Source organism: Cryptosporidium muris, genomic scaffold (genome assembly GCF_000006515.1).
Source record: "Cryptosporidium muris RN66 scf_1106632373433 genomic scaffold, whole genome shotgun sequence".
NCBI classification, from domain to species: Eukaryota; Apicomplexa; class Conoidasida; order Eucoccidiorida; family Cryptosporidiidae; genus Cryptosporidium; species Cryptosporidium muris.
Window position 1 is genome coordinate 310886 of NW_002196580.1, and position 27756 is coordinate 338641.

A 27756-nucleotide genomic window follows, 5' to 3' on the forward strand; every position below is an offset into this window, starting at 1 on the left:
TTTAGGGTTTATACCAATATAAATGTATGGTGGAATAATAAATTTGGATGCAAATAAATTATCGAATTTTTATCAATGATCAAAGATTAATAGAAAATATTACGTAATAAAGAATTTCAATAAAAAAGTTGATATTTAAAAATAATAAGATGCCTTTTTTTTTTAATCTGGACTTATTACATATAAGTTTAATGCAAAGAACTTTAAAAATATTAATATTAGATAAAAGTACTATTTATTTTAACTATGTGATATGTGGTCAAATAAGAGATAACTTTTTTTCTTCAACCTTATAGAAAACCTTTATACTAAAATATTCATTATTACAATATTCCTAAATATAAATTTATTACCTGTAAAAATATACCTAATATTACCGAGACTTTTATTTAATAATACATGTTATTTTAGGTTAATTACGTGTTAGGTCTATTATAAGGAAATTTGGGAATTATACTTAGCAATAACAAAGTAAAGTGTAATTTTACATAATCTTATACAAGCTAATAAAGTATTATGATTTATTAAAATAGTTAGTGTTCACTTGAAATAATATCAAATGATTGTAATATATTCCAAGTAAGTTTTGTATTTCTTCTAACTGAATGTCTATACTGAATATTCTGTAGTTTCGTCCATCTATGGGGGCATAAGTATAAGGGCTTTCCTCTAGCAAGATTCTTATCTTCTTCGCCATATTCATCAACATATAAAGTAGACATATAAGAAACTCTCCCACCAGATATTAGTTTCTCACTATCCCAGCCAAGAAAGCTAGTAAATAGACATTTAGTACTTGCTATATCAAGCCTTAGAGCTAATACTAGAGATGAAGGAATATGCAAAAAAAATGATAGACCTCTTCCACAATGTGCTATATGATCTCTAATTGGTATAGGTGTATTAGACATGATTAGGCTTGATCCAGAGGGAATTGAGTATGGAAGAATGTAGTCAGGATCATTATTATCAGAGTTACTTGCTGGGTAATAGTAATGACACTTGAATATTGATGAAGTTATTAAAGTTGTTACTTCAGATTCATTGCAACAACGATTTTCTGTACATAAAGTAGCTCCACAAGTAAGGCATATAATAAGCTGGTGTGTGTTAGTTAAATCTAAACTTTTCCAGTGTAAAGTAGGATTTGATATTAGTTTATTATATAAGGAATGGTATACTCTCGGAGGTAATAGTGTAAATTGATAATATTGAGATATTATTATTGAATAATCCTGTATTTTCCAATATAACATAGTATATTGATAGTATTCTTTATTAATCTTTTTAATAAACTCTAGTAGTGTCTCGAATGAAGATGAATTCATATGACTCACAAGTGGATGTTTGTATAAGCATGAGTCTTTAGGAATTGAATTATCTGTCGTGATATCTAGATATGTCATTGGTATAAAGTTATTGTAAGTAGTAATCAGTTTAAAAAATGGTATTTTTTGTAAAATCTCAGCATATATTTTAGAGTTATGAACGCTCTCAAGATTAATTAATTCATTCCAAAGTTCTCTAATATCATTATTTCCCAAAATTTCTGAAATTCTCCATATTAAATTTTGTAATATATTTGAACACTTATCTGAAACGTTTTCTCTGTTTTTGAGTATACTTAAAAAGGTTGTAATACAACTCATCCATTTTAAAATTCCACATTTAACAACTTCATTAAGACTCTTAATATTTTTAATTAAACCAGTTCCAATGCTTTTAGAGATATGTTCAACAAAATCACTTATTAGATCTTTTTTTTGGTTAAAAGATGTACTATCACTTAAACTACTTGAGTAATTAATATTATTAATTAAATCACTAGATATTCCTTCAAATTCCATTTTATTTAAATTTATTTTATCAATATCTGAATCTAAAAGTGACTCTAAGTCTATTGTTGGATATTCAGATGAATTAAAGTCAGTAGTTTTACTTTTCAAGATAAATAGGTTATTTTGATATTCTCCACTTTTCTCTAGATTCTGTTCATCTATTGGTTTCATTTCAAGTTGTATTGGCAAAGCACCATATAGGGTTGTTGCTATGTTAACAGTTTTCCACTCTTTTGCAATGCAATATATGTACTTTTCCTCTGAATTTTCATTTTTTCTTAAATCCAAATGTTTATATTTAAGATTATAAGATGTTCCATATATCAAATTAATAAAGAAATTTAAGGCTTTAGCTTCAGTTGGATTAATTTTTTTTTTGTTAGTATGTTTTTTAAGTTTCTTTATAATTCCAATAATTGGATTTAAACTCTTGATGTTTAGATGGTCGTCAAATTGTTCCTCATTTGTATCATTTATATCAAGTTCAAACCAATCATTATTCCAGAATGTCCAAATTATACAAAATATTTCTATAACTAGGAAATAAGTTAAAATTGGAACTATATCATTTTCGAAAGATAGAATAGAGGCAATAGCAAATTGAAATCGTGATGATGGAGATTGTAATGCAGCAAATTCCCATACGTCTATTTTGCTTTTATTACTAAACAAAGTATTTCTTAAGGAATTTTGAAGAGATATCTTAAGATTTCCATTAGTTAAGCATATGTATTGAAACATATCTATCAATATTCTGTACATTTTTGTTTTAGAAGATCCATTTACAAACAAATTTTGCGATTCAATCAGTATATTATCACTAATAAGCTTAGAAATTAAGCTTAAGGGATTATTTAACATATAATTACCTACTTTGATTTTATCAGAAACTATATAACAAGGCAGAATTAAGCTAGTTGAATGTAATAGTGGTAGTAATTGCTGAATGACTGTAGAAGATGATATAGTACAATACACATTTGGAAAAGTCTTATTTTCATTATTGATCAGATCCTTGTTTACGTTTAACAAATTTAGTAACCTTTCAAGTACTTCAAAATTTCCAGGAGTATGATATAAAATACTTTGATTGACTTCTCTTCTATCATTTTGTAAAAAAACAGGTAATACAATATTAGATGGAACTGTACAATATGGACATAGTAAATAGGTGTAGTGGTATGTCCCTTGATATTGGATAGTACAATTTTCAGTATCTTTACCACTAGATAGTGTATGGATTATGCAATCCGGGTATGCACTTGTTGAATCCTTTAATCCTTCACATATTTCTACATTGGGTGTTGTTTGAGTTTCTTCATTATCTTGATTTGTGGCCTCATTACAGGATATTTGATTTTGCCTTAAGACTGATAGTTTTATAGTTCGAGTTTCAGGTAAAAGTGGAAAATTTGAGAAATTTACATCATTTTCAGGAGGGTTAATAACTGGTTGATTATGTGACGAATTAGCCAAAGTCTTCTCTTGTTGTATTTGAAGTTTTTGATATTGTCTTATGCAATTCCAGTGTATAAGATGTCCACATGTTGTTAAATAAAGTGATATATAAGAAGAAATTGGACTGAAGGCTGAGCAACTGGAAGGTTTTTCACTATATGGAGAGAGGTTTAAGGATATAGGGTGTCCCTGGTTTGAATAAGACCTTTCACGTTTTATTAATTTTGTTTTGATATTTGATGATAAGGAATCATTTATATCAGTTTTTGGATGTAAACGTATTCTTGGACTTTCAGAAAGACCCTGAAAATCTAGATAAGCAAATGTAAAGATTTGACTATTATTTTCACAAGTTATTTTTTCGTGGCAAAACACGCAAGATGGTGAATCTGCAATGTTAGATTGATCAACTTCAATATGAATGCTAGGTTCAATATCCTGAATATGTAGATTCTGGTCTTTTAAGTCTCCATCTAATATGGTAGATGGTTGTAGATTTATGAATTCCTGTCGCTTTTGCGCATACTTATTCATAATTGCCACTTGCCTCATAAATACTTTGGACTTTGATTTAGAACTAAATTCGGAGCTTTTATCAATATTATAATCAAAAGTAAATGTGGATCTGATATAGTTATCAATATACTGATTTATGCGGGGATGGCAACTTTTAGCTATCGTCAGACTCCATTCAAAGAAAAATGAAGCTTCCAATGGAATATGGTTCCTCATTTCCTCTGTAATAAACTTAGGAGCTTTTATTAAAACTGAATTATTTCTGAAGCTGACTAATCTTGTTGAATAAATAGTTTCTAGCAAAATATCTAGCATGCAAAATGAGGATGTTGAGATGGGATGGTTTTTTGAGTCCAAAAAAATTCCTTCTAACTTAAATTGGTATAATAAAAGTTCAAATATATTAATATCTTCGAGGCTATCTATATCCCTTGATAATTCAAAAATATTTAAACTTTTTATAGTGTAACATGAATTAAGTAATTCTTGTTTTTTACTTGCAAATATTTTATAGATGTGATAGCACATTTCATTTGTTATACCTGCTAATATAAAAGATTCATCTTCATTGGAACATCTTTGAGTATCTGTATTTATATCTACCTTTTTGTATTTATTTTGTGTATCTTCACAGTTTTTATGTGTTCTTTCTGTATTTAAAGTGTCGCAATGAGCTTCACCATATTCTACTCTTCCAAGTGTAAAAAAGGATGAATACAATTTTTCAAGAAAATCTTCACCAATAAAGTTTTCTATATGAAAATCTGTTAATATGCACTTTTGTACAATCTCCAGAATGATCAGTCTAAATAATAAATGGGCTGTTAACTGTATATTTCTAACATCTGCAACTATAGTATTCTTATAAGAGTAATTAAAAATTTCACACTGTAACTGTAATATCATACTTATCAATGTTGACCTTACTATTCTTGAAGATGAAAACTCAAAGTATCTGTTTATTAAAAAAAAATTCTTTTTAGGAAGGTATGCTACTTTTAATGGGAATTTTATAAATGAAGGATAATTAGAGTTAGAGCTTGTACAAGTAGATAGTTCAGACTTATTGTTATAACAAATACTTTTAGATTGACTATCAAGTGAATAATCGCCAACTCTACGCCGTTTAGTGTCATTCAAATTCCAGTTCCTGATATTCTCAAGTAGTAATTCATCTGTACTGAGTAAATCATTGAAAGAGGCTAATGGGAATGTTGGATCATAAATCATCCAGCCTAGTGGCTGTTGCAATTGATAGAGTAATGGCTTTGTTTCCGTAGCTGATATGCTTACACAAAATTTATTTAAAGTAGCATCTATATACTCCATATGACTTGTTGCTAGTGAGTGAATAAGGTTACTCGAGTAAGAAGATAAACTTTCCTGTATTTCAGAGCGAGATTTCGGACCTTTCATCAATGATTGTAAAAGTACATATTTAAGAAATATCATATCATATGGTAGGCAAAGTGGTAAGTCTATTGTACAGCATTTCACTATTATATCCAACATACAATTTGCACAAGATAAGAGATTTGGAGATATCTCATCACAAAAAATTTGCCAAAATCTCCTGTTTGTATTGTTAGGTAATTCAAAATTTGATATACTATCATTCATATTTTTTAGAATTTCTGTTCTGTCCCCAAGTTTCTCTTCATATGCTACTTTGTTATTAGGAGTTACTTCTTCATGGATATCAAAGTGTTGTAATAGGGATTTTAGCAATATCTCTTTTGATACTTGAGAGGTTAAAAAGCATAGTATAAATCTTATAATAAATAAGTCACTAATAAGATACATAGTGGCCCAATAAGTCTTTTTATAAAATTGAGCTTCATTGACTGGAGCTAGTCCATTTCTAACCCAGACATTACTCATACAGAATGCTTGGTATGCAAAGCAATACGAACGTATTGGATGTTCTAATATGCATAAAAGAGTTATTTCATTAAATATACCAATAGATTTCAAAAAATCTTCAATACTCAATAAAGAAGAGGAAGATGGAGTTACGGAATTACATGACTTCTTAAAATAATCTTTTTGTGTACTTTCAAAATCTTCTTGATGCTCTTCATCATTTAATTCGTCGGATTTACCTTCATTATTTTGCCTTATTTTGTAATTATATTCTATATAAATATAAAGTAGTTGAAGTGTAGTTCGATGCAAAGGTAAATGTATAGATACCTTATCTTTAATAATTGAGTGATTACTAACTGCTATTATCTTATTTTCTCGATTACTCTCATATCCAAATTTATAATTCCATGAAAACTTCCCGAAACAATTAACATTATCAAATTTGGAAGATTCATAGAAATTGGAGAGAAAAGTAGTAGTGCAAAAATTATCGTAAAATTCGTAGTGAACATTCCACTTTTCATTAACAGATACCAAATATATCCATTGCAAAAGTGCCTGAATTGAGTTTACTGTTATACGATAAATTCCTAAAGATATTTCTTTTGTTTGCTCCTTGTACTTATTCAAACTACTTCTTAAACTTTCAATATTCAGGGATGTATTGTTGCATAGTATATCAATTAAAAACTTAATTATTTGTATAATTCCATTGACACTTGAAACAATATCACAACAAAACAAGATACTAGAATGCCATACAGAATCATCTAGTGCACTCTGGCAGTGGCTTTTGTGAGGATTAATACACTGGGACAATCTTAATAAAGCCAACCATCCCCTATGCCAGAAGTCCAAGTAAAGTTGCTCACTTTTAAGGAATATCTCCTCGCCTTTTATTCCTTTTATAAGTAGCTCTTCCTGAACTACTGGAGTTACTATATTAAATATGATGAATAGAAGTAGGTCTGTAGAGTGTAATATATATCTTGAGTCATGCAGTGGATATGAGTATCTACGCCTCGTCAGTGAAGGATCTATGGGATTCAACATAAGAAGAAACTGGCTTTCTCTAGTAATTGATTCACTATCTCGGGTAGATTCCAGACTACAATATGTATTGTGAGTATTTCTATTACTCAAATTGTTTAAGTTAATTGGTACTTCATTAGATGATATGATTGAACTTTGTAATACTTGGAAAGTTGTCCCAAAAAGGATCTTGATCAAATCTCCATGTAAAACCATATTACACAAGATCTTCTCTATTGTAAATAATTGAACTGCTATTCTTGTTAGAGCTTTATCTTGTCTTTTAACTAACTCACAATAATTCCTTAGAAAAATTTTAGGAAATATAAAACTTTTGAAATTAAAATCAAACATCAGCATTAATAATAAATCTGTTAAGTCTCCTTGCTTATAAGTTATCAGAGAGCTTAATTGACCTGTATTAAGGAGTTTTTGAGACCACTTTACCCAGAAAGCATCTAAATATGTTAGCTTATCATTCAAAAGATCCTTATTTCTAATATATAACCTTTCTAGTCCCTCTCCATCTTTGTTATCTTTAATATTGTCATTTAAGTTAGAATATTTTTCATGTGCTTTATTATTAATTGGATCAACTATATCTTTATATGGTATGCTGAATTTTTTATTTAATTTGCTTTCGTCAATATTTGAGCAAATTTCTTTGCTATCTGATATTGATGCATTTGTATCATACGACAAGTTATTTCTATTATATAGTGGGAAGTAAGATACAAATCTTTTAATAGAAATGTTTTCAGAATTACTATTACCAGAACAAGACAAAGGATTTGTCTTAAGACTTTCTTCTTCCATAATAATATCCAGTTTGTGATCTGTGTCAAAAGAATAATCTTGATCTTCTATTCTATCACAATTATCTGTATTATTATTTATTTTTCCCTCTTCTTTACATCCTAATATTTTCTCGGTTATATTTTCTACTTTGTTACGTCTCCAACATGGATGAATTAAAGCAAGTAATTTTGGAATATCTTTCCATTCTTTTATAAGACTGTGAACTCTCTGTTGCTCTATTAATGGCTGTAACAGTTTAGATGTTCTAGGCTCACTTCCATCTCCATAATTTAGCAAAAGTTCATGAATAGGAGAACCTAATAACTCTCCTAAGAGCTCAAGGAATATGGTTGGGTATGTTTCACATAAATAGATAAACCATTCAAAGAAGTATGCATCCATATGAATATATTTATCACGATGCAATATAACAAAAGTATTGCCTATACGAAATTCGATAGAAAGGAATGCTGGGAATATATTTTCTGTTTGTAACAAACTTCCACTAGTATGAGATGGGTTATTATTAGTAGTATCAGTTCTGTTGAGAGATTCACTATCAAGAGCAGTATCAGATTCTATATTTTCTGCAAACAGGTTGTATTCTTGATCTTCAAACAAAAAGTGATTCTCATTTTCATCTATATTATGTGATAAAGCACGTGAATATAACTTTGCATTAAAAGGCAAAAGTAATTCCTTTGTTGGAGGTGTTGTACAATATAGTCTTGAAAGGCATACTACATGACATAAAATTCCATGAAGGAGCCCCTTCAGTATTTCTCTGAGTTTATTTTTAGATATTTTCAATTCATTAAAGTCATCTAATTCCTTATGTTTGTTTATGTCAGCAGATCCTTTGTGATGAGTACAAAATCCACCAGAGTTCCATGCTTGTTCATCACCACAATCGCAACAACCACCATAATCTGACTTATATATATAATAGTCATGTCCTTCATGATTCCCACTCTGAAAACACTCTACACATATACATGATGAACTACTCGTACCACATGTTAAGCAACGGTAGGCAATATGTTGTCCACTCCAAACTTGTGAGCATCTACTTATTAGTGGAGTGTTACTTGGTAGACGCCATATTGAAAATACCTCTGTATCTTTAGGGTATATACAAAATATATTCTCTATATTATTATATAAAGGATCCATTAATAGTTGTAAACAAGATATTATAAAGAAATCCAAAGTTCCATTAGTTGGATTTAATATTGTAGATGTGTTAATTATAGAATGAGTTAAATATATATCATCTCTTCTCAGTGCTTCAACATGTTTAGTCCATTTTCTCTCTTCTAATGGTAATGGATACAATTCACTATTACTCTTATTACATATAGTCATGTACCAAATGGATTTTTCATCCTCTAGTGAATATGTGGTTGAGAATAACTGGATAGTTAGAAATGATATCCACTCACTTGTTATATTGGGGTGATCAGATAACACACACACTAAATATAATAATTGGCCAACTAAATCTGCATCACAGTCTATTACAAGATCATCTAAAAATAGTTTCTCATATTCTTGATATGTTAAATCAAATGAGAAGGTAGACCCATGATAAAAAATCTTGGGGACAATTGGACCATTGCGTACCATATATATCTTTAAACAAAGTAATCTAAATCTTAGAGCTAATAGAGACAAATTACAGCCTTTATTTATGTTAAACCACTCATTCATTATATCTTCACGAACCCTTATCTTGGGAATACTTATTGCTAAGTCATATTGTTGGGAGTTAGAAGCTATAACACTATAAAAGGCATCTTCAGAATCTATTCTATCAGTATTGCCTTCTATTTCTCTTATTGGCATTATATTATATTGCTGCACAAAAGGGCAGAAGATCTTATTGTATCAGTTTACAGTTATAATGAAAACTGCATATACGTTAATAATAGGCGCCAATAATACTGTCAGCGCTAAAAGTTTTTGCTCGGTACCCTTTTATTTGAGGATCTATTACTCAAGCGGGCCGTCTTATACTCTTAAAAAGGCTTATAAGTAAATAATATCTGAAACTTTACATCTCAAAACCTTGTTATAATATTAGCAATAGTGAAGGTATTTAATAAGTATGCCTCAGAATGAGTATATAGAACTACATAGAAAGCGTTATGGATATAGGTTTGATCATTTTGAAAAAAAACGGAAGCTAGAATCTAGGAAGGTTCATAAGAACTCTGCAAAGGCACAGAAATTGCGTGGAATTAAGGCGAAGTTATACAATAAGAAACGTTATGCAGAAAAGGTAACTCTTAAGAAGGCTTTGAAGGTCAATGAAGAAAAGGATGGTAAGGAAACACAATCTGATACCATTGCTAAAGGTGCTATTCCTGCTTACTTATTGGATCGTGAAATTGTAAATCGTACTAAGGTTTTGAGTAATATGATTAAACAAAAAAGGAAGGAAAAAGCAGCTAAATGGAAGGTTCCTATTCCAAAAATCAAAGCCTTAAATGAGGATGAAATGTTTAAAATTTTACGCTCTGGTAAAAGAAAGAAGAAGTCATGGAAGAGAATTGTTAATAAAGTTTGCTTCGTAGGTAGTGACTTCACCAGAAAGCCACCAAAATTTGAACGTTATATTCGTCCTACTGGTCTAAGGTTTAAGAAGGCTCATGTTACACATCCAGAATTAAAAACTACATTTTATTTAGATATTGTATCTGTTAAGAAGAATCCACAAAGTCAACTTTACACAACTCTGGGTGTCATAACAAAAGGCACTGTATTGGAAGTTAATGTGAGTGAACTAGGTCTTGTAACCCAAACAGGTAAGGTAGTATGGGCTAAATATGCCCAAGTAACTAATAACCCAGAAATAGATGGATGCATAAATGCCGTTTTACTTGTATAATGAATATATATAAAGGAAAAGGGGTTTTAGATTTTAAATATATTGAGAGGCAAAAATAAATATATTATTCATAGGGATTTTAGATAGGATTGAGGCATTTTTATAGTTTACACAAAAGGAAATATTGGACTAAAGTTTTTAGTTTTTGATTGTATTTTTTCTATTGAAATGCTAACCAAATGGAAATATCGCGCTCCCTACTTTTTGTACTTGCAAGAGGTTCATCAAGATGTTTTGTATTAGGTAGTATCTTGTCATGATACCGAACTTGGAATGTCTTGTTAAACCTTCTTTATTCTCATCTTTACTACCAGAAATACCAAAGTATTGGTTGGATACATCAACATTCCCAAATAACTCATCGTTTAGAAGATCACTAGTAACGAATACAACTTCTTCAGAGCACTTTTGCCCTGTTGGTCCATTTTTGTGTGCAAACTTTAGTGAGGATGGAGATATATTTGCAGTTGCAACTTTATCTGCAATATACCTTATTGGATCAGTGTCGAGATCCTGTTTTGCAGTTATTCCCTTATCAATTGAATTCGAAATGTATCAAAAAGAGATATGTAAATATTCGGCAATAAAAACAGTGACTCCTTGTATAAATCTACAATTTTGTTATAATGATAAATACCTAATAGCTGTTTTTACAAACAAGATAAGTATTTGGGATATTACTCTTGCAGATGAAATGTATAACCATCCTGGTATCCCTTGTTTCATAGGTAGCTTAACTATAAATCAGATATCTGAATTTTTAACTTGTTTAGTAAAAAGGCATGAAACTAAACAATCATTTGAATTATCAAGTTTCTTTGTAGACCTTTTACTTTCAAATTTGCGAGCAAAGGATATTAACGTAAGAGATTTAGATTCTAATTCTAAAACAGATCTGCTTAATATAAACATAGTAGATGGCATTAAAGTAGATGAAATTGGACAAAATATTATACTTGAGCTTTATATTGGAATTATTGGGATTCCACCTATTTATTTAATGTGCAAATTTGAGACAATCTTAACTGGGAATTCCCATAAATACTCAAGCATAATTCAATTAATCAAGGAAATTATTCCCAATTATATATTACAAGAAAATATCTTAGTAAAAAGTACCTCTGAAGAAATAGATACATTTCCATTTGCTATATGGAGAAATAAAAATGTAAATCACATATTAGATGCAAATTCTGTTATTATTGCAGTATACTTAACTAAACAAAGTTCTCTAATAATACTCAATGAATATAGTGAAGTGTTAACATCTCATACTATGAAATTCTCAAGAAGAAATATCAAATATTCATTTTATTATCAACTTATATTTAATAAAATTGGGGATCTACTAATAATACAAATAGCTGATAGTTTTACTCTTTTTGCATTAAATAGAAAATTTAATAATGATCAAATTCAAAATTTAGATAAATGTATAGATTCAAATAATAAAACTATACATAATAATTGTTCTAATATAAGCTACAAATTAAATTTAATATATACATTTCATCAAGTAGTGCAGAAAGAGTGGATAGTTTCTATTGCTTTTTATAATAGCAGAGATCAAATTGTAAAAAATTATAATTGGACTGAATTTAAGAAGTTATATAATTCAATTGAGGAGTCATATCCATGTGGATTAATAGTTGTCTCAACTAATAGTTATAATGGACAATCATTTTATTATATTATGGAAGTATGTAGTAAATCTAAAATGCGTAATATCAAATTAGATAATTCACCATATTCCTGTAATCATACTCATACAGATCATTCAGGTACTAATGCTATAATTTGGAAACTTGAAATTTCTAGATTACATGGGTTTAGAAAGCTTATTTGGCAACCTGGTCATCCAATTTGTATAGCACTGCAATTATTTGATAAATTAAAGTCTGGTAGAGTACTTTATGATGATTTGATTGAACAATATTCTATTACTTCAATATCCAGACAAAAAGATACAAGTATCTTCTTAAATAATAAATATGGAAATATAATCTTTATTGAACCATCATATATAAATGAAAAGTATTTCTTATGGTCAAGATTTATGCCTGGATTTACTGTTATGGATAAAAATAAGGAATATATTGAGCCAGAACAAGAATTTGACAATACAAAGGAAAAAGATGAGATTGAACTAGCTAAAGCTCAAACAAAGTGGCAAGTGTTACTGAAATCTTTAAATGAACATACTTTCGAAATATTTATTAATGGAGAAAAAGTCCAATTACCAATGCCATTACCAGTTATGAGAGATAAGTGGTTTCTTTTAAAGAAATATCCAAGAACTCTTGTTGGAATGGATTTGGCAACACAGCTAGTAATTAATGAGAATATCAATCATAGAGATCACCCAGAGTATCTAGATAATTTAGATTTAAACTTTAATAGTAATTGGCAAGTAGGGATGTGTAATTCTACTGAGAACAATGTTACATGGCTAGCCAGTAATGATGAATTGAAGATATATAGGAATATACTAGCCTTTGGAGAGAAATACAAGTAAATATCCTATACAATATGTAATATTATAACACCTAATTGCCTAGTTTAAGTATATTTATTAATCACAAGAGTCAAAAAAAAGTGAATTATTAATAAAATTAACTAAGCACTATACCGCCAAATAATTGCATATTAGGTGTATCAATTCTCTCATATAAAGGGATATTATGGTATTTAATCAGAAGAATGGCGCTTCTTAGATACTTCATAGTTGTGTAAATTTTCTTTACTGGTAGCTAGTATAGTTGAGTAGGTTGAAACAGAGATATTTGGTACATCTTCAATCTTGACGGCACTAATGAAACTTTCTTCACTTATTAAAATATCACTATCTGCAATGTCTAAATGATATATTTAAAAATTGTTATGTAATTTTCTTTATTTCTCAAACTTACTGTCATCTCCATCAGTACTCATCTGTATTTTTTTTGATCTCTGCAGTATACTCTCAAAGAATAATTGGGCTGCCAGAGCTGCAATAGAGAAGACATTTGGGTCTGATGATATACAACCTTGTTTATTAAATAGATATTCAATTGCTTCTGTATTGAAGGCTGGATATTCTTCCTTAATATAACTTAAAGCATTTAATAATCCTCGAGAATCAGCCAATAATGATGGTTTTCCTTTCATTTCAATATTTATTAAGGAGAATCAGAAGCAGGTCTATAAAGATCAGCTAACTAAATTTTAAAAATATATACTCAAACCACAGTAAATATCGGCGCTAAAGTGGGCTTAAAAATACTTAAAATTATTAACAAGGATATATATTGAATTATTAAAGAATTTTTAGTAATCTTAAAAGTAAAGTATGCCTAAATCTTAGAGTTCTTTAATTTATGACTTGTATTCCATACAGGAAGGAAAATGTAGCTGCTGCTACTTTTCATCCAACTCAACGAATATTAGCATTACTAGTTGCACCTCCATCTATAAGTACAATTGAAGTCTATCGTATACCTTTGAATAATGATCCAATTTCACTAATTTGGTCATATAGAATGAATTATCCTTCTTTTTGTTTGTGTTGGAGTCCTTGTGGTAAATATTTATGTACTGGAGATTTAAATGGTACTCTAATAATACTGGAATTAAGTGGATCTGTAAGAAGTTCTAGCCAAATACACAAGTTAAAAAGCAAAGTTATTAGTTTAAACTGGAAGTTTTGCAAAATTGAGAAGAAAATAAGAGAAGATATCTCGAAGTTTGGGATTTATCCAAAATTTCTAGAAGACTTACCATGTATTGAATCATATCCACTGGGTACTAGAGGAGAATGGACTTCAATTAGAAGTAAGAGTGGATATATAGATCCTCCAACTTTACTTTCTGAATTTTCTTCTGAATCATTTTATGAATATTTATCACTACTATTTTCACTCGATGAATATGGAGTTATTTGGTGTAGTATTGGAGGTCACACTCCACTTTGGAACTTAACACTTGGGAAATGTATCAAGGAAATTGCATCTATATATATACCAACAAATTATGAATATGTTATTATTGGGTATTCAGAAAGTGAAGATAAAAAGAATAGAGATTTTAAGAAATACTCTAATTCTTTAGATAAACCATCATTGAATGAATCACCAAACTTTGATGAAGATAAGAATAAGATTATATCATATTATACTATAAATTTAGTGAGTCTGAAGCATTTTAAGTCTAATTATTTGAATATAACAATAATATTTGCCTATAACCAATATATAAGACAGTTATTAACCTTTCTTAAATTAGTTTTTCAACAATTAAACTCCGTATGGAAAACATCTGTAAAACCCCTTAAACAATTATTACAAAATTTATATGATGAGAAGATACCAATAGATGAAATATCTAAGATACTTAGATCACTTTGGACTGGTATCCCACTAAGTACTAATGAAACTACAAGAGGTGAACTCAATTTAAATATGAGTATAGATCAGCTTGTGATGATTGGACAGAATATCCAAGATGGGCTAGAGTATATTAAAAATATGATAGCATTTACGATTTACCCAACATTAGATTATATTAAAGTTTTATGGGGATTACTTCAAAGTGAAAATATTATTCAAAAATTAGACACTAAACTTGTAGAAAGTGAAATTGAAAGATTTAATAATATAACAGCAAATTTTGAGGATAATATTCGTATAGTAGTTCCAATAACTCATATATTTTTACATTTAATTAGTTGTATAAGATCATATTATGATGAGAATGTGGATATTACGAATGATAATGATAATGATGGCAGTGATAATAAAGTTATATCAATAATATCATCAGAAGATGCAAAAACTCTTAAAGATACATTTGGAATTTCTACAAATGGATTAGATGCACTTTTAGATTACTTTGCAAAACAAGTAACAGACTATAAATCATACCTTGATGGGAATATTAAGGATCTATTTACTAAAACTTTGGATATAATGAATTTTAAGAATATCGAGAATTATTTTACAGAGAATGATAACTCAATTGTTGGATGCAGGACAAAACTATCTTCACTTATAGATAAACTCTATAAGTCAATTTTTGATACTATTTCATTAGATTATATTAAGAATATGGCAATGATCAAACTTTCTATTAATCCATTATTATTCTGTAACTTTTATAGCAAAGATTTCATAGATGTTAGCTTAGATGCAAATGGAGATTTGGTATTTTCCTTTTTTTTATTTTCTGAAAAAACAAACAATATATTTATTATGCATTGTATATTGCAAAGTTCTATCTATTATCAAGATCAATCTTCAGTTAATCAGGATTATTTAAAAAACATATCACCTAATATGGAATTTGACCTATCAATTCAATTTACTATAAATAATAACTATAAATCCTATCCTTGGGAACCTAAAATTTATTATTCACAATGCTCTATAGCTGAAATGGTAAATAGTACAACCAATAAAATTCATTCTATTAAGTGGTATGGTAATAATGATATCCTTATACTATTATCTAGTTCAAAGCTTAATAATAATCAGAATATTTCAAACTTTGCTAATTCTCATGATTTATCAACAAAGATCCTGCATATCAATATAAAAAATTTTAAATATAATTTACTACATAACATAAACCAATCTATAGTTGAATACTGTAAAGGTCTATCTGTTAATAATAATTTGATAAACTATCAATATAAATTAACTGGTATAACGAATGGAGATAATCTGGAGTCTTTATCTTTCATATTACAAGATGTAGGAAGAATTACTAGATACCAGAAGCATAAACTAGTTTTTCCCCCTCAAACTAATTTAAGGGGGAATAAATCTACTATTCTAAATTATCATGCCCTTGAAAAGGAGGTAAGTTTTCTAAATATGAAATATTTATCTAACTTATGAAGATAAATGGTTAAAAGGGAAATTTTATTTTTTTAAATATGAACTTGTTAATTACCTTGTAATTATATGTTGACAATGTACTAACTTTTAAATAGAGGTTCTATATTGTTTCAGATCCTAGTACTGGACGCATTGGTGTTGGAATATTCCAAATACTTTAACTGAAGTTTTATATCACTATTTTATTCCATATTTAGACAATTTGGTTGAAAATCAAGTAAAATTTCTGTCTTGATCCTTAAGTACAAGACAAGTGTCAATCTTTCTATAAGTGAATTTAGCTAGACTTATTCTAGAATGAGTAGAGATATCATTTAAAAAAAAAAGCACTATATTATACAGAAAAAAAGAATCAATTTGTTAAATCCCAGAAATTCTCGTTCTTTATTCCATGAAATATATTGAGATGTCACCTTACTACATTGTGCCATTTCCCATTTAATCTGCCTAAAAATGAAGAAAACTTCTAAAGGAGCTGACGGGACTCGAACCCGTGACCTCGAGGGTATGAATCTCGCGCACTAGCCAACTATGCGACAGCTCCTTCAAAGACTGGCCTCTATAATTGAACCTTGTTATTCACCTTTATGTAGATAAGTTATTACCAAGAATTGCTAACAAGAGGAAAAGAGTGAGAGGAAGTAATATTTGCTAAGTTAAAAGTTTTGGAAAGTACTTTTCAGTATTAGAGAAATAGGTAATTCCTAGCATGAATTAAAAAAATTAGATAATCTAAAATCTAAAAGTTTCTTAATTTGGAGGTAGAGAACTTTTCATTGTGTCTTGTTACAAGTAAGAAGGTAATATTTGTAATGATTATAGTTACAAGACAGATAGTAAGTAATTCTATTCTCCAGGAGAATGGCATAATATTAGATCCATTTGGTCCTGTAAATGGAATAGAAGAGGGACCAATAATCTTGTAACCAAATATCTCTAAAGAAGCTTTTTTAGCATATTCAACATTGCAATTAATTCTAAAACAACATGTTAAAGTATTTGGACCAGTTAGTACTAAAATTGCAAATAAGATGACATTAAAGATCAAGGGTATCATAAAAACTATATTCTTATAGAATGGTTTCCTAAACTGTCCTCCAATTGTATAACCAATAGCAATACCAGCAATCTGAAAAGATTTAAATATCCAAGAAGAGCTGGCCTCTATATTATCAACTCTAAAGAACCAGTTCTGAGTAGGTTGCCTTAAATTAAATGATTTCGATGATTTAAACCAGGGTTGTATACTCAATCTATACATCATGAATAAGTATCCAAGCAAGTATGATACCATTGGCAATAAGAAAGACAAGAGAATCCGAATATTTGCAATACTTCCTGAAGGTCGTGCAGCAACCAACTTCTCAGCAGGAGAAGAGAATAAGATACCAATTAGCAAGGATGTATGAATAAAAAATGATGTATAAGAGCTGCAAAGATCTGAATTAGAAGCAAATGCAAAGTGAACAAGCAAAACATCCACTAAAGATACTAATATACCATAAACTAAAGGAAATTGTAATGCAGACATAGCAATTGCTAAATTATTACGACCTTCTCGAGTTATACTTAATACTGAATTTAAGTCACAATTAGAGGAGTTAAATGGTGCAACAAGGGAAGCATCTCCTCGAGAAAAAGAAAGTCCAATGTGAGCTATTCTTAAAGCTCCACAGTCATTTCCACCATCACCAACCATTCCTGTTACTATACCTTTATTCATAAAGAAATTGACAATATTAACTTTGTCAGTGGGGCACATTCTAGCATAAATTGAGACTCTATTTAAAATAGATTCTAGTGGGCTCTTTTTACCGTATAAGAATGTTTGGACTTCTTCAAATTCTGTATCAGAATTTTCACACTTATCCAACCTAATGCAAGTTGAAATTTCTTGTATTTGCTTGTACTTATGTTCTTCTAGAAGCCTTTCAAAGCATTCCCCAGTTAGTACTAAGTCTTTAAAAGTTTCCATAGATTCTGCACTATAAATATAGTTATTTTGAATTAAATCTCCTGTTCCAATACATCTCCATGAAACAAGGTTATTTTCATCCAATTCAGATATTGCAATTTCTGTATCCTTAGCTCTTAATATATCTAATTTTCTTGCTACATTTATACTTGTATATGCAGAATCTCCAGTAATCATTATTGGTAATATGTCAGAGTTAACTAGGGAGTTTAAAATTTGATGAGCTTCAGGTCTTATTTTATTATCAAATAACAATATTCCCATTGGTATTAATTTATTTTCTACTTCATTCCTATGATATGTCAAGTAAGAAGAGACATATTGATACTCAATCTTCTTAAATCCCATTGAAATTAAGTAATAACCTTTCAAGGATAGCGACTCTAGATCTTCTTTGTATGACTCTTCAAATTCACAATCGTAAAGCTTTTGCATAGCTTCTGGTGCTCCCTTACTAAACAAGTAAAAATTATTTGTACTTTTACAGTGTACTATCACACTCATAAGCCGTCTATTATAATCAAATGGAAATACTCTGAGGATCTCCAACGACATTGACATCGTACACAAGCTTACCGAATTATTGCTATCTTCATCACCATTACTGCTCAAATTGAACATAAATTGATCTTTATAATCTATAATTTCACTTATCTTTTCCATGCTTTGGTAAAGATTTACATATACTTGTTGGCTCACTGAATTCCTTTCAAAGTAGCTAGAAGTCACAGAGAAGAGAGCTTTGTCTGTATCGTTTCCATTAAGATGTTTGTAGTATTCCTCTGGATTATTTACTATATCTTTTGCAATTCCAAAATTGGATCTTCCATGACTTAAAGATGTACAACTACTCATTGCTATTAAAAAGCCTAAGTAATTTTCTTTAATTTCAGAAATATCCAACACTTTAGAAGATATTCTAAAGCTGAAATTGTAACAATTTGATCTTAGTGGATATGACTCTAAATTACACCAATATGTACACTTCTCTTTGCTATCTCTGCTATTTTCTACTAATTCAAAAGGATGAATTCCAACAAACTCCAAATGTTCACTCGTTAAGGTACCAGTTTTATCAAAACATACTATACGAAGTTTCCCAGCTATCATTAATCTTGTGGGGACTAAGACATTAATATTGTTTTTCTTAAGTCTCCAGGCTGAGATATTTTGGCTCAAAGTACAGAGTACAGTTAGATACAAAGGATATACTACGTTGATACATCCTAGAGAAAAGAAGAAAGTTAACCAGTGCCAGTTGTATAATTGACCTTGATTAAATATTATTATAGTAACTATTGTAGTTGCCACTAACCAGATAATTGGAATTTGATCATAAAATGCAAACATAAATTTACTGGGATGTAGAATAGAGCGTATAATACGTCCTCTTAATGTACTAACACCTGTTCTAACCACTAGCGCTACACAGCATATAGGATCAGGGTTTAAGGTATCTGCTGTACTAACTGTAATAGCCAATGATCCTGTAGGAAGTTCTGGATTAGAAATAAAAGCATCCGAAAAATCCAAACTATGAGAATATAAGGATGAATCTGTAGATCTTGTTGTAGAAGTTTGGGATGTTGATTTATTTAAGTAGTATAGTGTATTATTTAAACCAGTATTACTACATATACCTGTAACATTTGTTCCAGCATATAAGAAAAATTTCTTTCCCGAAAAAATTCCATCATCAGGAGATATATCATCGTTTTCATATTCTGTCACAGGGAACTTTACAATTTCTGCAGATTCCCCAGTTAGCATGGACTCATTGACAACTGCCGATCCACATATCAGCATCATATCACAAGGGATATCCATACCTTCATATATATTTACAACATCACCTGGAACCAAATCCACGCTATTAACTTTCTGTAATTGTCCATCTCTAATTAAAGTCACCTCCTCGGATCCATTCATATCTGCAAGTTTTTGAATATTTATTGTACTCTTCAGATGAGTTCTGATACTAGCTATTATACTTAAAATCATCATAGGTACCCACTTTACTGGATACAAAACAAACCCTTGAAAAGCAAATGATGCAACTATTAAAAGTTGAAATACAGTCAGAGGATTTGTAATTTCCTTTACTAAACTATAAAGAAGTGATGGTAATTGTACAGGAATATTGTTAAACCCATGAATCTGCCTCAATTCATCTACACACTCACTTGATAACCCGTTCAAAGATATTTCACCAGATCTAACTTTCACTTTAAATTGGTCAAGATTCAAAACTTTTTTCACAGAATATATCTCATTACCCAAAGATCCAATTGTATCATATTGTTTCTCATTTGTCTCACTACAATCATTTGCTCCCAGATTTGTATACATGCCCAATTCTTTGGAGTACCAGTATCTTGTACAAAATAATTCAAAGTGGGCCTTTATATTTCTATTATTAATCCCATCTGAACTACTCCTATAAACTTTAACTGTATATACATACAAGCCGTCAAATTCATTATTAAGCAGAGATCGAAGTTTTGAAAATGGAGTTAAAATTAAAGATATGGCTTTTTCAAATAAAGCTGATTTCTTCTTATTATTAAATGAAATACCTGAGTTAAATGTAGCTGAACTCCAAATATTTACAAATTCAGCCTCTTCTAGATCGCAGGGTATTAAGAAAAAGGATTCAATCAAGGATTCTAAAATACGGTAAATAATACATGTAGTAAATGAAAGAACCCATAGTATAATAAATATGGGAGCCCTTATATCCCAGTAAAGTGTTAAATTTTGACGGCTACAACCTGCTGTATCAAAGGTGTGGATAATTAATAATATAAAGGATGGTAAACTAGATAAAATAACTATAATTTTTAAAAGAAAACCAATTCTTGATACTTTGTATCCTTGTTGATCGCCTGATACTCTATGCTTCCGCTTCGGTAATCCATAATTCCTATAAATATCCCAAACATACATTAAAACCAATATAGTTCCATAGTACAGCAAAAGACATCCCACAAAATTCTGAGTAACTATGGGATTAGCTGGATCATAGAACTTATATGCCCACATACAAGACAAATTTAAGTAAACTTGGAGTTTCAAGTCAAGTTAAGATCTGGAATCACCACTATATCTACCGTCTCAAATATTGTCTTATAGACTTTCAAATACAATTCTAATTTCCAGGCCCTTATATTACTGAACTTTATCTACACCTTGCAATGGATTAGATGAAATACTTATATTTCAATTAAAGGTAGTGAGACAAGTATTTTAAAAAAATACCCTACCGCCAATATATATTCCCGCAGCAATAACATAGATTATTTTAAAAGTACAAAGAAACACCTACAAAGAATTAATTAGATAATGTAGTAAAGGCGCAAAGTCTACCTATTAAATACCTAAGTTATCTAGTCACTATCATTAAAAGTTGTACTCTTGCCTTGGAATGAGGTATTAATATTACTTTGCCTACCTCCACCTCCGAATACTGGTTTCTTTCCACCTGATCCACCACCTTTCCCATGAGCAATTTCAATAGTTACTTCACGTCCATTCATTGAAGTTCCCGATAACTTTAATACATTTTGTATTTGCTCATCATTCTCCATTTCAACCATTGCGAAGCCTCTCATTTTGCCAGTATCAGAATATCTAGGGATTGATACACGCCGCACATTACCACAATTTGAAAAGAATGACTTGATACTTGACTCATCTGATGAAAATGGAATATTTCTAACAATGACAGAAGGCCCAAATCCAGTACTAGATATACTGCCAGGTTGGGGCTTATCAACTGACATATTGATCCTCAGCATTCTACCTTTATACTCTGTTCTGTTCCACTCCATTGCTGACTTTGCACCTTCTTCTGTTTTAAATGTAATAAATGCACAACCTTTATTTTCCAATACTGAAACTCTCTCCATAGAGCCGCATTCAGCAAATAATTCTCTAACTTCTTCTTCAGTACAAGAGTAAGGTAAATTTCCACAGTATACTTCACGGTTATCCTTGCTTATGTTGGATTTCTTTCTCTGTTGGGAATCTTCATTGTTCGATAAACGTTTACGATTAAAGGAAGTTGTATCTTCCAATTTCAAATGTTTTGGTTGCCTAGAAATATCCTCTGAAGCTTGACGCTTTGAAGGTGGGGTTTGTGTATCTGAATTAGAATCGGAGCCATTGCTACTATCACTAGATGAAGATTCACTATCAGAAGAACTCATAGACTTCTTTGAACTTGATTTAATAGTTGTTGATTTCTTAATTTTAGAATCAGAATCAGAATCAGAATCACTACTAGTACTAGATAAAGATTCACTATCAGAAGAACTCATAGACTTCTTTGAATTTAACTTAACAGTTGTAGTTGGTTTCTTAATTCTAGAATTAGAATCAGAATCTGAATCACTATTAGTACTAGATGAAGATTCACTATCAGAAGAACTCATAGACTTCTTTAAATTTGATTTAACAGTTGTAATTGGCTTCTTAATTCTAGAATTAGAATAGGAATCAGAATCACTACTAGTATTAGATGAAGATTCACTATCAGAAGAACTCATAGACTTCTTTAAATTTGATTTAATAGTTGTTGGCTTCTTAATTCTAGAATCAGAATCTGAATCACTACTAGTATTAGATGAAGATTCACTATCAGAAGAACTCATAGACTTCTTTAAATTTGATTTAATAGTTGTTGGCTTCTTAATTTTAGAATCAGAATCTGAATCACTACTAGTATTAGATGAAGATTCACTATCAGAAGAACTCATAGACTTCTTTGAATTTGATTTAATAGTTGTTGGCTTCTTAATTCTAGAATCAGAATCTGAATCACTACTAGTATTAGATGAAGATTCACTATCAGAAGAACTCATAGACTTCTTTAAATTTGATTTAATAGTTGTTGGCTTCTTAATTTTAGAATCAGAATCTGAATCACTACTAGTATTAGATGAAGATTCACTATCAGAAGAACTCATAGACTTCTTTGAATTTGATTTAATAGTTGTTGGCTTCTTAATTCTAGAATCAGAATCTGAATCACTACTAGTATTAGATGAAGATTCACTATCAGAAGAACTCATAGACTTCTTTGAATTTGATTTAATAGTTGTAGTTGGCTTCTTAATTCTAGAATTAGAATCAGAATCACTACTAGTATTAGATGAAGATTCACTATCAGAAGAACTCATAGACTTCTTTGAACTTGATTTAATAGTTGTTGGCTTCTTAATTTTAGAATCAGAATCAGGATCTGAATCTGAATCACTACTAGTATTAGATGAAGATTCACTATCAGAAGAACTCATATACTTCTTTAAATTTGACTTAATAGTTGTAGTTGGCTTCTTTGAATTTAATTTAACAGTTGTTGGCTTCTTAATTCTAGAATTAGAATCAGAATCTGAATCACTATTAGTATTAGATGAAGATTCACTATCAGAAGAACTCATAGACTTCTTTAAATTTGATTTAATAGTTGTTGGCTTCTTAATTTTAGAATCAGAATCTGAATCACTACTAGTATTAGATGAAGATTCACTATCAGAAGAACTCATAGACTTCTTTGAATTTGATTTAATAGTTGTTGGCTTCTTAATTTTAGAATCAGAATCAGAATCAGGATCTGAATCTGAATCACTACTAGTACTAGATGAAGATTCACTATCAGAAGAACTCATAGACTTCTTTAAATTTGATTTAATAGTTGTAGTTGGCTTCTTAATTCTAGAATCAGAATCTGAATCAGAATCTGAATCACTACTAGTACTAGATGAAGATTCACTATCAGAAGAACTCATAGACTTCTTTGAATTTGATTTAATAGTTGTTGGTTTTTTAACTTTAGAATTAGAATCAGAATCAGAATCACTACTAGTACTAGATGAAGATTCACTATCAAAAGAGCTCATAGCCTTCTTTGACTTTGATTTATTATTTACGGTTGACTTCTTCTTTATCTCTATTTCAGAGCTAGAATCACCACTTCTACTAGAAGATAATTCACTCTTAGAAAAACTTGCAGGTTTCTTAGTTTTCTTAGAAGATATAAGTAACTTTTTTTTAGACCCACTTTTCAAATTTGAGTTGTCATTATTGTCAGAAGAGTGATCTTTTGAGAAAACTGGAGCATTCTGTCTGGAAGGTACTACTTTCTTTTTAGAGTTAGTTTCAGACTCAGAACTATCGCTGTAAGACACAGATACTGAGGTCAAAATAGATTTATCTGAAGTATCAAGTTGTCGTCTCTTTCTTGATCTTGAACCGGAGCTCAATTTAGAATTACTTTCAGATAAAAGAGACAAAGTTGGTGCTGTTCTCTTATTTTTAACAGTTTTATTATCTTTCCCATATTCACGTTGTTTAGATGCTTTTTTAACTATCACAAAACTGGTAGTATCGGATTCATCACTTGATGTATCAGTAGAGCTATCAGGTATGGCAACTGGTTCAATAGGTTTCCTACTACCTTGAAGATTAGCTGACTTTATTTTCTATACAAAAATAGTTCAAAATTTTATATTCATAGAGTAGAAAAAGCAAGTAACTTACCGACATATTTATAACTTTTCTAATTATTGGGGCTTCAGGTTTTAGTTTATCTTTTGCCTCGTAACTCCTATTGCAAGAAAAATGAGAACGAAGTGTCAATAATAGACTTAGGTAGTATCTAACTCTCCCTAATGCAGCCATGCTACCTAAAAATAAGACGAAAGAGACATAATGCATCACTTACCGCTAAATGATACCACTTTCTAGCTTTGATAGGCATAGCTCTAGATTATTAGAAGATTCAATATTAAATGTATAGATTATAGATTGACAGGTATATTAACTAGAATATTCTGGAAAATTCGTAATCCTGAGGTATTCTTGTCAAAGTTCATGATGGGGACAGAATCTGCAGGGAGATTAAAGGCTTCAAAGAAAAAGCTAAATAGAGAAGGATGTTGGGACAAAGAACAGATACAAAAAAGTATAGATGAACTGTCGAAGAAATTAGGAGATTCAGGTAGTTCTGTATCTAGGTCAAAGAGAAAGAGAATTCTCGCACGATTAATAGTACTAAAGAAAGGTTTAAATGGTCAAGTTAAAGTAGGAGGTCAAATATCAAGAAGTAATAAAACAATTAGAAGATTAAACAAAAATAAAAATAAACATGGAGTACTGGCAAAACAAGATAGAAACTGTAATAGAAATTTAGTTTGTTTGTGTTGTAGAAAGAAGGGTCATATGATGGCTGACTGTAGAAAATATAAAGACAATAACTTAGATAGAGAATCTGAATCTAAAACATTACCAAATAACAAACAATTACATAAATGCTTCAATTGTGGTGAAGAAGGTCACACACTTAGAGATTGCAAGAAGTCACGTATTGATGATTCAGTATTACCATTTGCTAGCTGTTTCAAATGTGGAGAATATGGACATATAGTGGCATATTGTTCACAAAATGATATTGGCTCAGTATATCCTAAGGGTGGCTCTTGTAATATCTGTGGATCAGTAAAACACTTAGCAAAAAATTGTGATAAAGGAAAGAAACCAAAGAAGGCTGGAAATAATACTTTGCCTACTTCAAATATATATACTGATATTAACAAGCACGATGACCCCGACTTAATGTGGAATATTTAGATTATAATACTTCAGTTAATTAAATTATAGAGAATAATTAAATTATTACTTCTTAATGGATTCTCTATTTAAGATATATTTTGAATAGATATGTTAAAATACTGGAAACCAACTTTCTCTTTTCTTTTTAACAATACAGTCAAGTCTAATGCTTAAAATTTAGTATTTATATTCTTCTTTATACCTTAATGTTTATACTATTGGAAATGATATTGGATTCTACTTTTTTTTTTGTTAGAAAGTGGAAGTTACTTTCAAAGTATAGGTATAAAATTTAAGGATACATAATATACAAAAGGTTTTAATCTACCTTTTATATAAATAGGAAATAAAGGAAATGAGGTTTCTACTTTATGTGTTACAGGTTTGATATATATATACAATATATATAGTACACTAATTTATAGTACCTCATTGACTATTTTTGTCCCACAACTCTTTTATAACATTACTTCTGTTACTACTTTTGAATTTGATCTTTATCCAATTTTAGCAAATACTAAGGATCGATATGCTCAATATTTAAATTTACTACTTTGGGATTTTGTTTACTCTGCATATTAATGAAGTTTGTAATAATGTAAAGAAAATTTGTGTAACTTTCCAGTTACATTATTTACGTAGTTTTGGTACTTTATCCGTTATTACCGAATTATCAAAGCTTATTTAAGTAAAAATAATTTAATTATGAATATGATAAACTACAGTTTCTTTATATACTTGTTTGAAATAATTTAATGATAAGAAATCATATCTATATATTTGAAAATACAATTATTAAATTGAATGGTACTAAATATATTACAAATAACTTACAATTTGTTAGTTTAATGAGTTCGTAACTACAACTTCAACATTTTAATATTCCTTTAAAACTATTTTAATAAGTTCCTATTTATTTACTTTCATTATTTCTTTAGTGAATTATATCATTGTTAAAAACAAAACCTTTATAACAAACATTTAATACTTAATCAAAGAGATATAAATGATTTATTTGTAAATAATGAAAGATTGTATATTCTAGAAATTTTTAACTTATTTACTATTGTATTTTGGTATCTTCATCTAAATTTAGCACACAAATGTGGTATATAAAACTAAATATGGATATTTATACTTTAAAATAAAATTGAATAGTAATTCATAATTAGTAAAACATATATTTTTAATTGTTGAGCTTAGATTTATATATATATTATTTAACTAATAATTGAGAAAATTTAGCTAAACAATTTCTTTTAGTGTTTAAATTTAGAAATTTACAATAGTCTAATAAAGATATATTTTCATAATTAAGGTATTGATATTTTTAAAGTTGTATTTAGATTCCATTTTTTTTAGAATGTTATGTAGGGTGATTAATTGAAATCATAATATTCAGCTAAAAAAGTTTATTAAATCCTGTCTACACTAGAAAGTGTATATAAACTTGTCTTAATTAGCATTTTGTATTCTCATAATTTGGCTCTCTAAGATTTTATTATTTTATTTAACCAATCCATTGTTAGCAGACAAGTTCACTATTTTCAAGCCCAAAAACACTTATATGTTCAATAAGAAATATCTATAAATAAAATTTAAAATACAACTCCATAATAATAATTAGATAGGAATATTATAAATACGAGCATAGATTACTTTGAGTATATAGCTACTAATACTTAAAACAGTTAATTAATGTAAAGTATGAATAAAATATAAATATAAATGTCTTAAATATTCAGAGATTCTGAATGTGAATAAACTTGTAATTTATTGATATGAAGATAGATAATTATAACCTTTTATTTAGATCCTAAAAATAATGTATTTACTGTTTAAAAAGTAAGAATATGTATTAAATCAGAAAAGATTTGTAAAATAATAAAGCCATTATAT

General features: G+C 29.3%; 8 protein-coding genes and 1 non-coding gene across 9 annotated transcripts, besides 7 other annotated features; 4 read left to right on the top strand and 5 right to left on the bottom strand.

Annotated features, from left to right (window-relative positions):
• Positions 1-202: 202 nt before the first annotated feature.
• Positions 203-244: a sequence feature (AT_rich).
• A 289-nt stretch (positions 245-533) lies between these two features.
• CMU_032250 (uncharacterized protein) lies at positions 534-9353 on the bottom strand (the record flags this gene model as incomplete). Its single annotated transcript, XM_002142397.1, has 2 exons — positions 534-7951; positions 8009-9353. The coding sequence occupies 2 exons, from the start codon at positions 9351-9353 to the stop codon at positions 534-536; spliced, it is 8763 nt and encodes a 2920-aa protein (XP_002142433.1).
• Positions 1801-1822: a sequence feature (AT_rich).
• Positions 1846-1867: a sequence feature (AT_rich).
• Positions 9354-9615: 262 nt separating the features above from the next.
• On the top strand, positions 9616-10398 carry CMU_032260 (ribosome biogenesis protein NSA2, putative; the record flags this gene model as incomplete). The annotated part of the gene is made up of 1 exon (XM_002142398.1): positions 9616-10398. One exon carries the CDS (start codon positions 9616-9618, stop codon positions 10396-10398), a length of 783 nt encoding a protein of 260 aa, XP_002142434.1.
• Positions 10399-10654: 256 nt separating this feature from the next.
• Positions 10655-12913, top strand: CMU_032270 (uncharacterized protein; the record flags this gene model as incomplete). Its single annotated transcript, XM_002142399.1, has 1 exon — positions 10655-12913. One exon carries the CDS (start codon positions 10655-10657, stop codon positions 12911-12913), a length of 2259 nt encoding a protein of 752 aa, XP_002142435.1.
• A 173-nt stretch (positions 12914-13086) lies between these two features.
• CMU_032280 (uncharacterized protein) lies at positions 13087-13545 on the bottom strand (the record flags this gene model as incomplete). The annotated part of the gene is made up of 2 exons (XM_002142400.1): positions 13087-13253; positions 13308-13545. The coding sequence occupies 2 exons, from the start codon at positions 13543-13545 to the stop codon at positions 13087-13089; spliced, it is 405 nt and encodes a 134-aa protein (XP_002142436.1).
• Positions 13546-13754: 209 nt separating this feature from the next.
• Positions 13755-16432, top strand: CMU_032290 (uncharacterized protein; the record flags this gene model as incomplete). Its single annotated transcript, XM_002142401.1, has 2 exons — positions 13755-16232; positions 16367-16432. 2 exons carry the CDS (start codon positions 13755-13757, stop codon positions 16430-16432), a joined length of 2544 nt encoding a protein of 847 aa, XP_002142437.1.
• Positions 15960-15986: a sequence feature (AT_rich).
• Positions 16291-16311: a sequence feature (AT_rich).
• Positions 16433-16741: 309 nt separating the features above from the next.
• Positions 16742-16815, bottom strand: CMU_032300. The gene has a single exon. It is a non-coding gene; the product is annotated as a tRNA-Met (tRNA).
• A 195-nt stretch (positions 16816-17010) lies between these two features.
• On the bottom strand, positions 17011-21288 carry CMU_032310 (E1-E2 ATPase family protein; the record flags this gene model as incomplete). Its single annotated transcript, XM_002142402.1, has 1 exon — positions 17011-21288. The coding sequence occupies one exon, from the start codon at positions 21286-21288 to the stop codon at positions 17011-17013; it is 4278 nt and encodes a 1425-aa protein (XP_002142438.1).
• Positions 21289-21632: 344 nt separating this feature from the next.
• Positions 21633-24927, bottom strand: CMU_032320 (RNA recognition motif. family protein; the record flags this gene model as incomplete). Its single annotated transcript, XM_002142403.1, has 2 exons — positions 21633-24728; positions 24787-24927. The coding sequence occupies 2 exons, from the start codon at positions 24925-24927 to the stop codon at positions 21633-21635; spliced, it is 3237 nt and encodes a 1078-aa protein (XP_002142439.1).
• A 195-nt stretch (positions 24928-25122) lies between these two features.
• CMU_032330 (uncharacterized protein) lies at positions 25123-25875 on the top strand (the record flags this gene model as incomplete). Its single annotated transcript, XM_002142404.1, has 1 exon — positions 25123-25875. The coding sequence occupies one exon, from the start codon at positions 25123-25125 to the stop codon at positions 25873-25875; it is 753 nt and encodes a 250-aa protein (XP_002142440.1).
• A 1110-nt stretch (positions 25876-26985) lies between these two features.
• Positions 26986-27049: a sequence feature (AT_rich).
• An 11-nt stretch (positions 27050-27060) lies between these two features.
• Positions 27061-27090: a sequence feature (AT_rich).
• Positions 27091-27756: the final 666 nt, after the last annotated feature.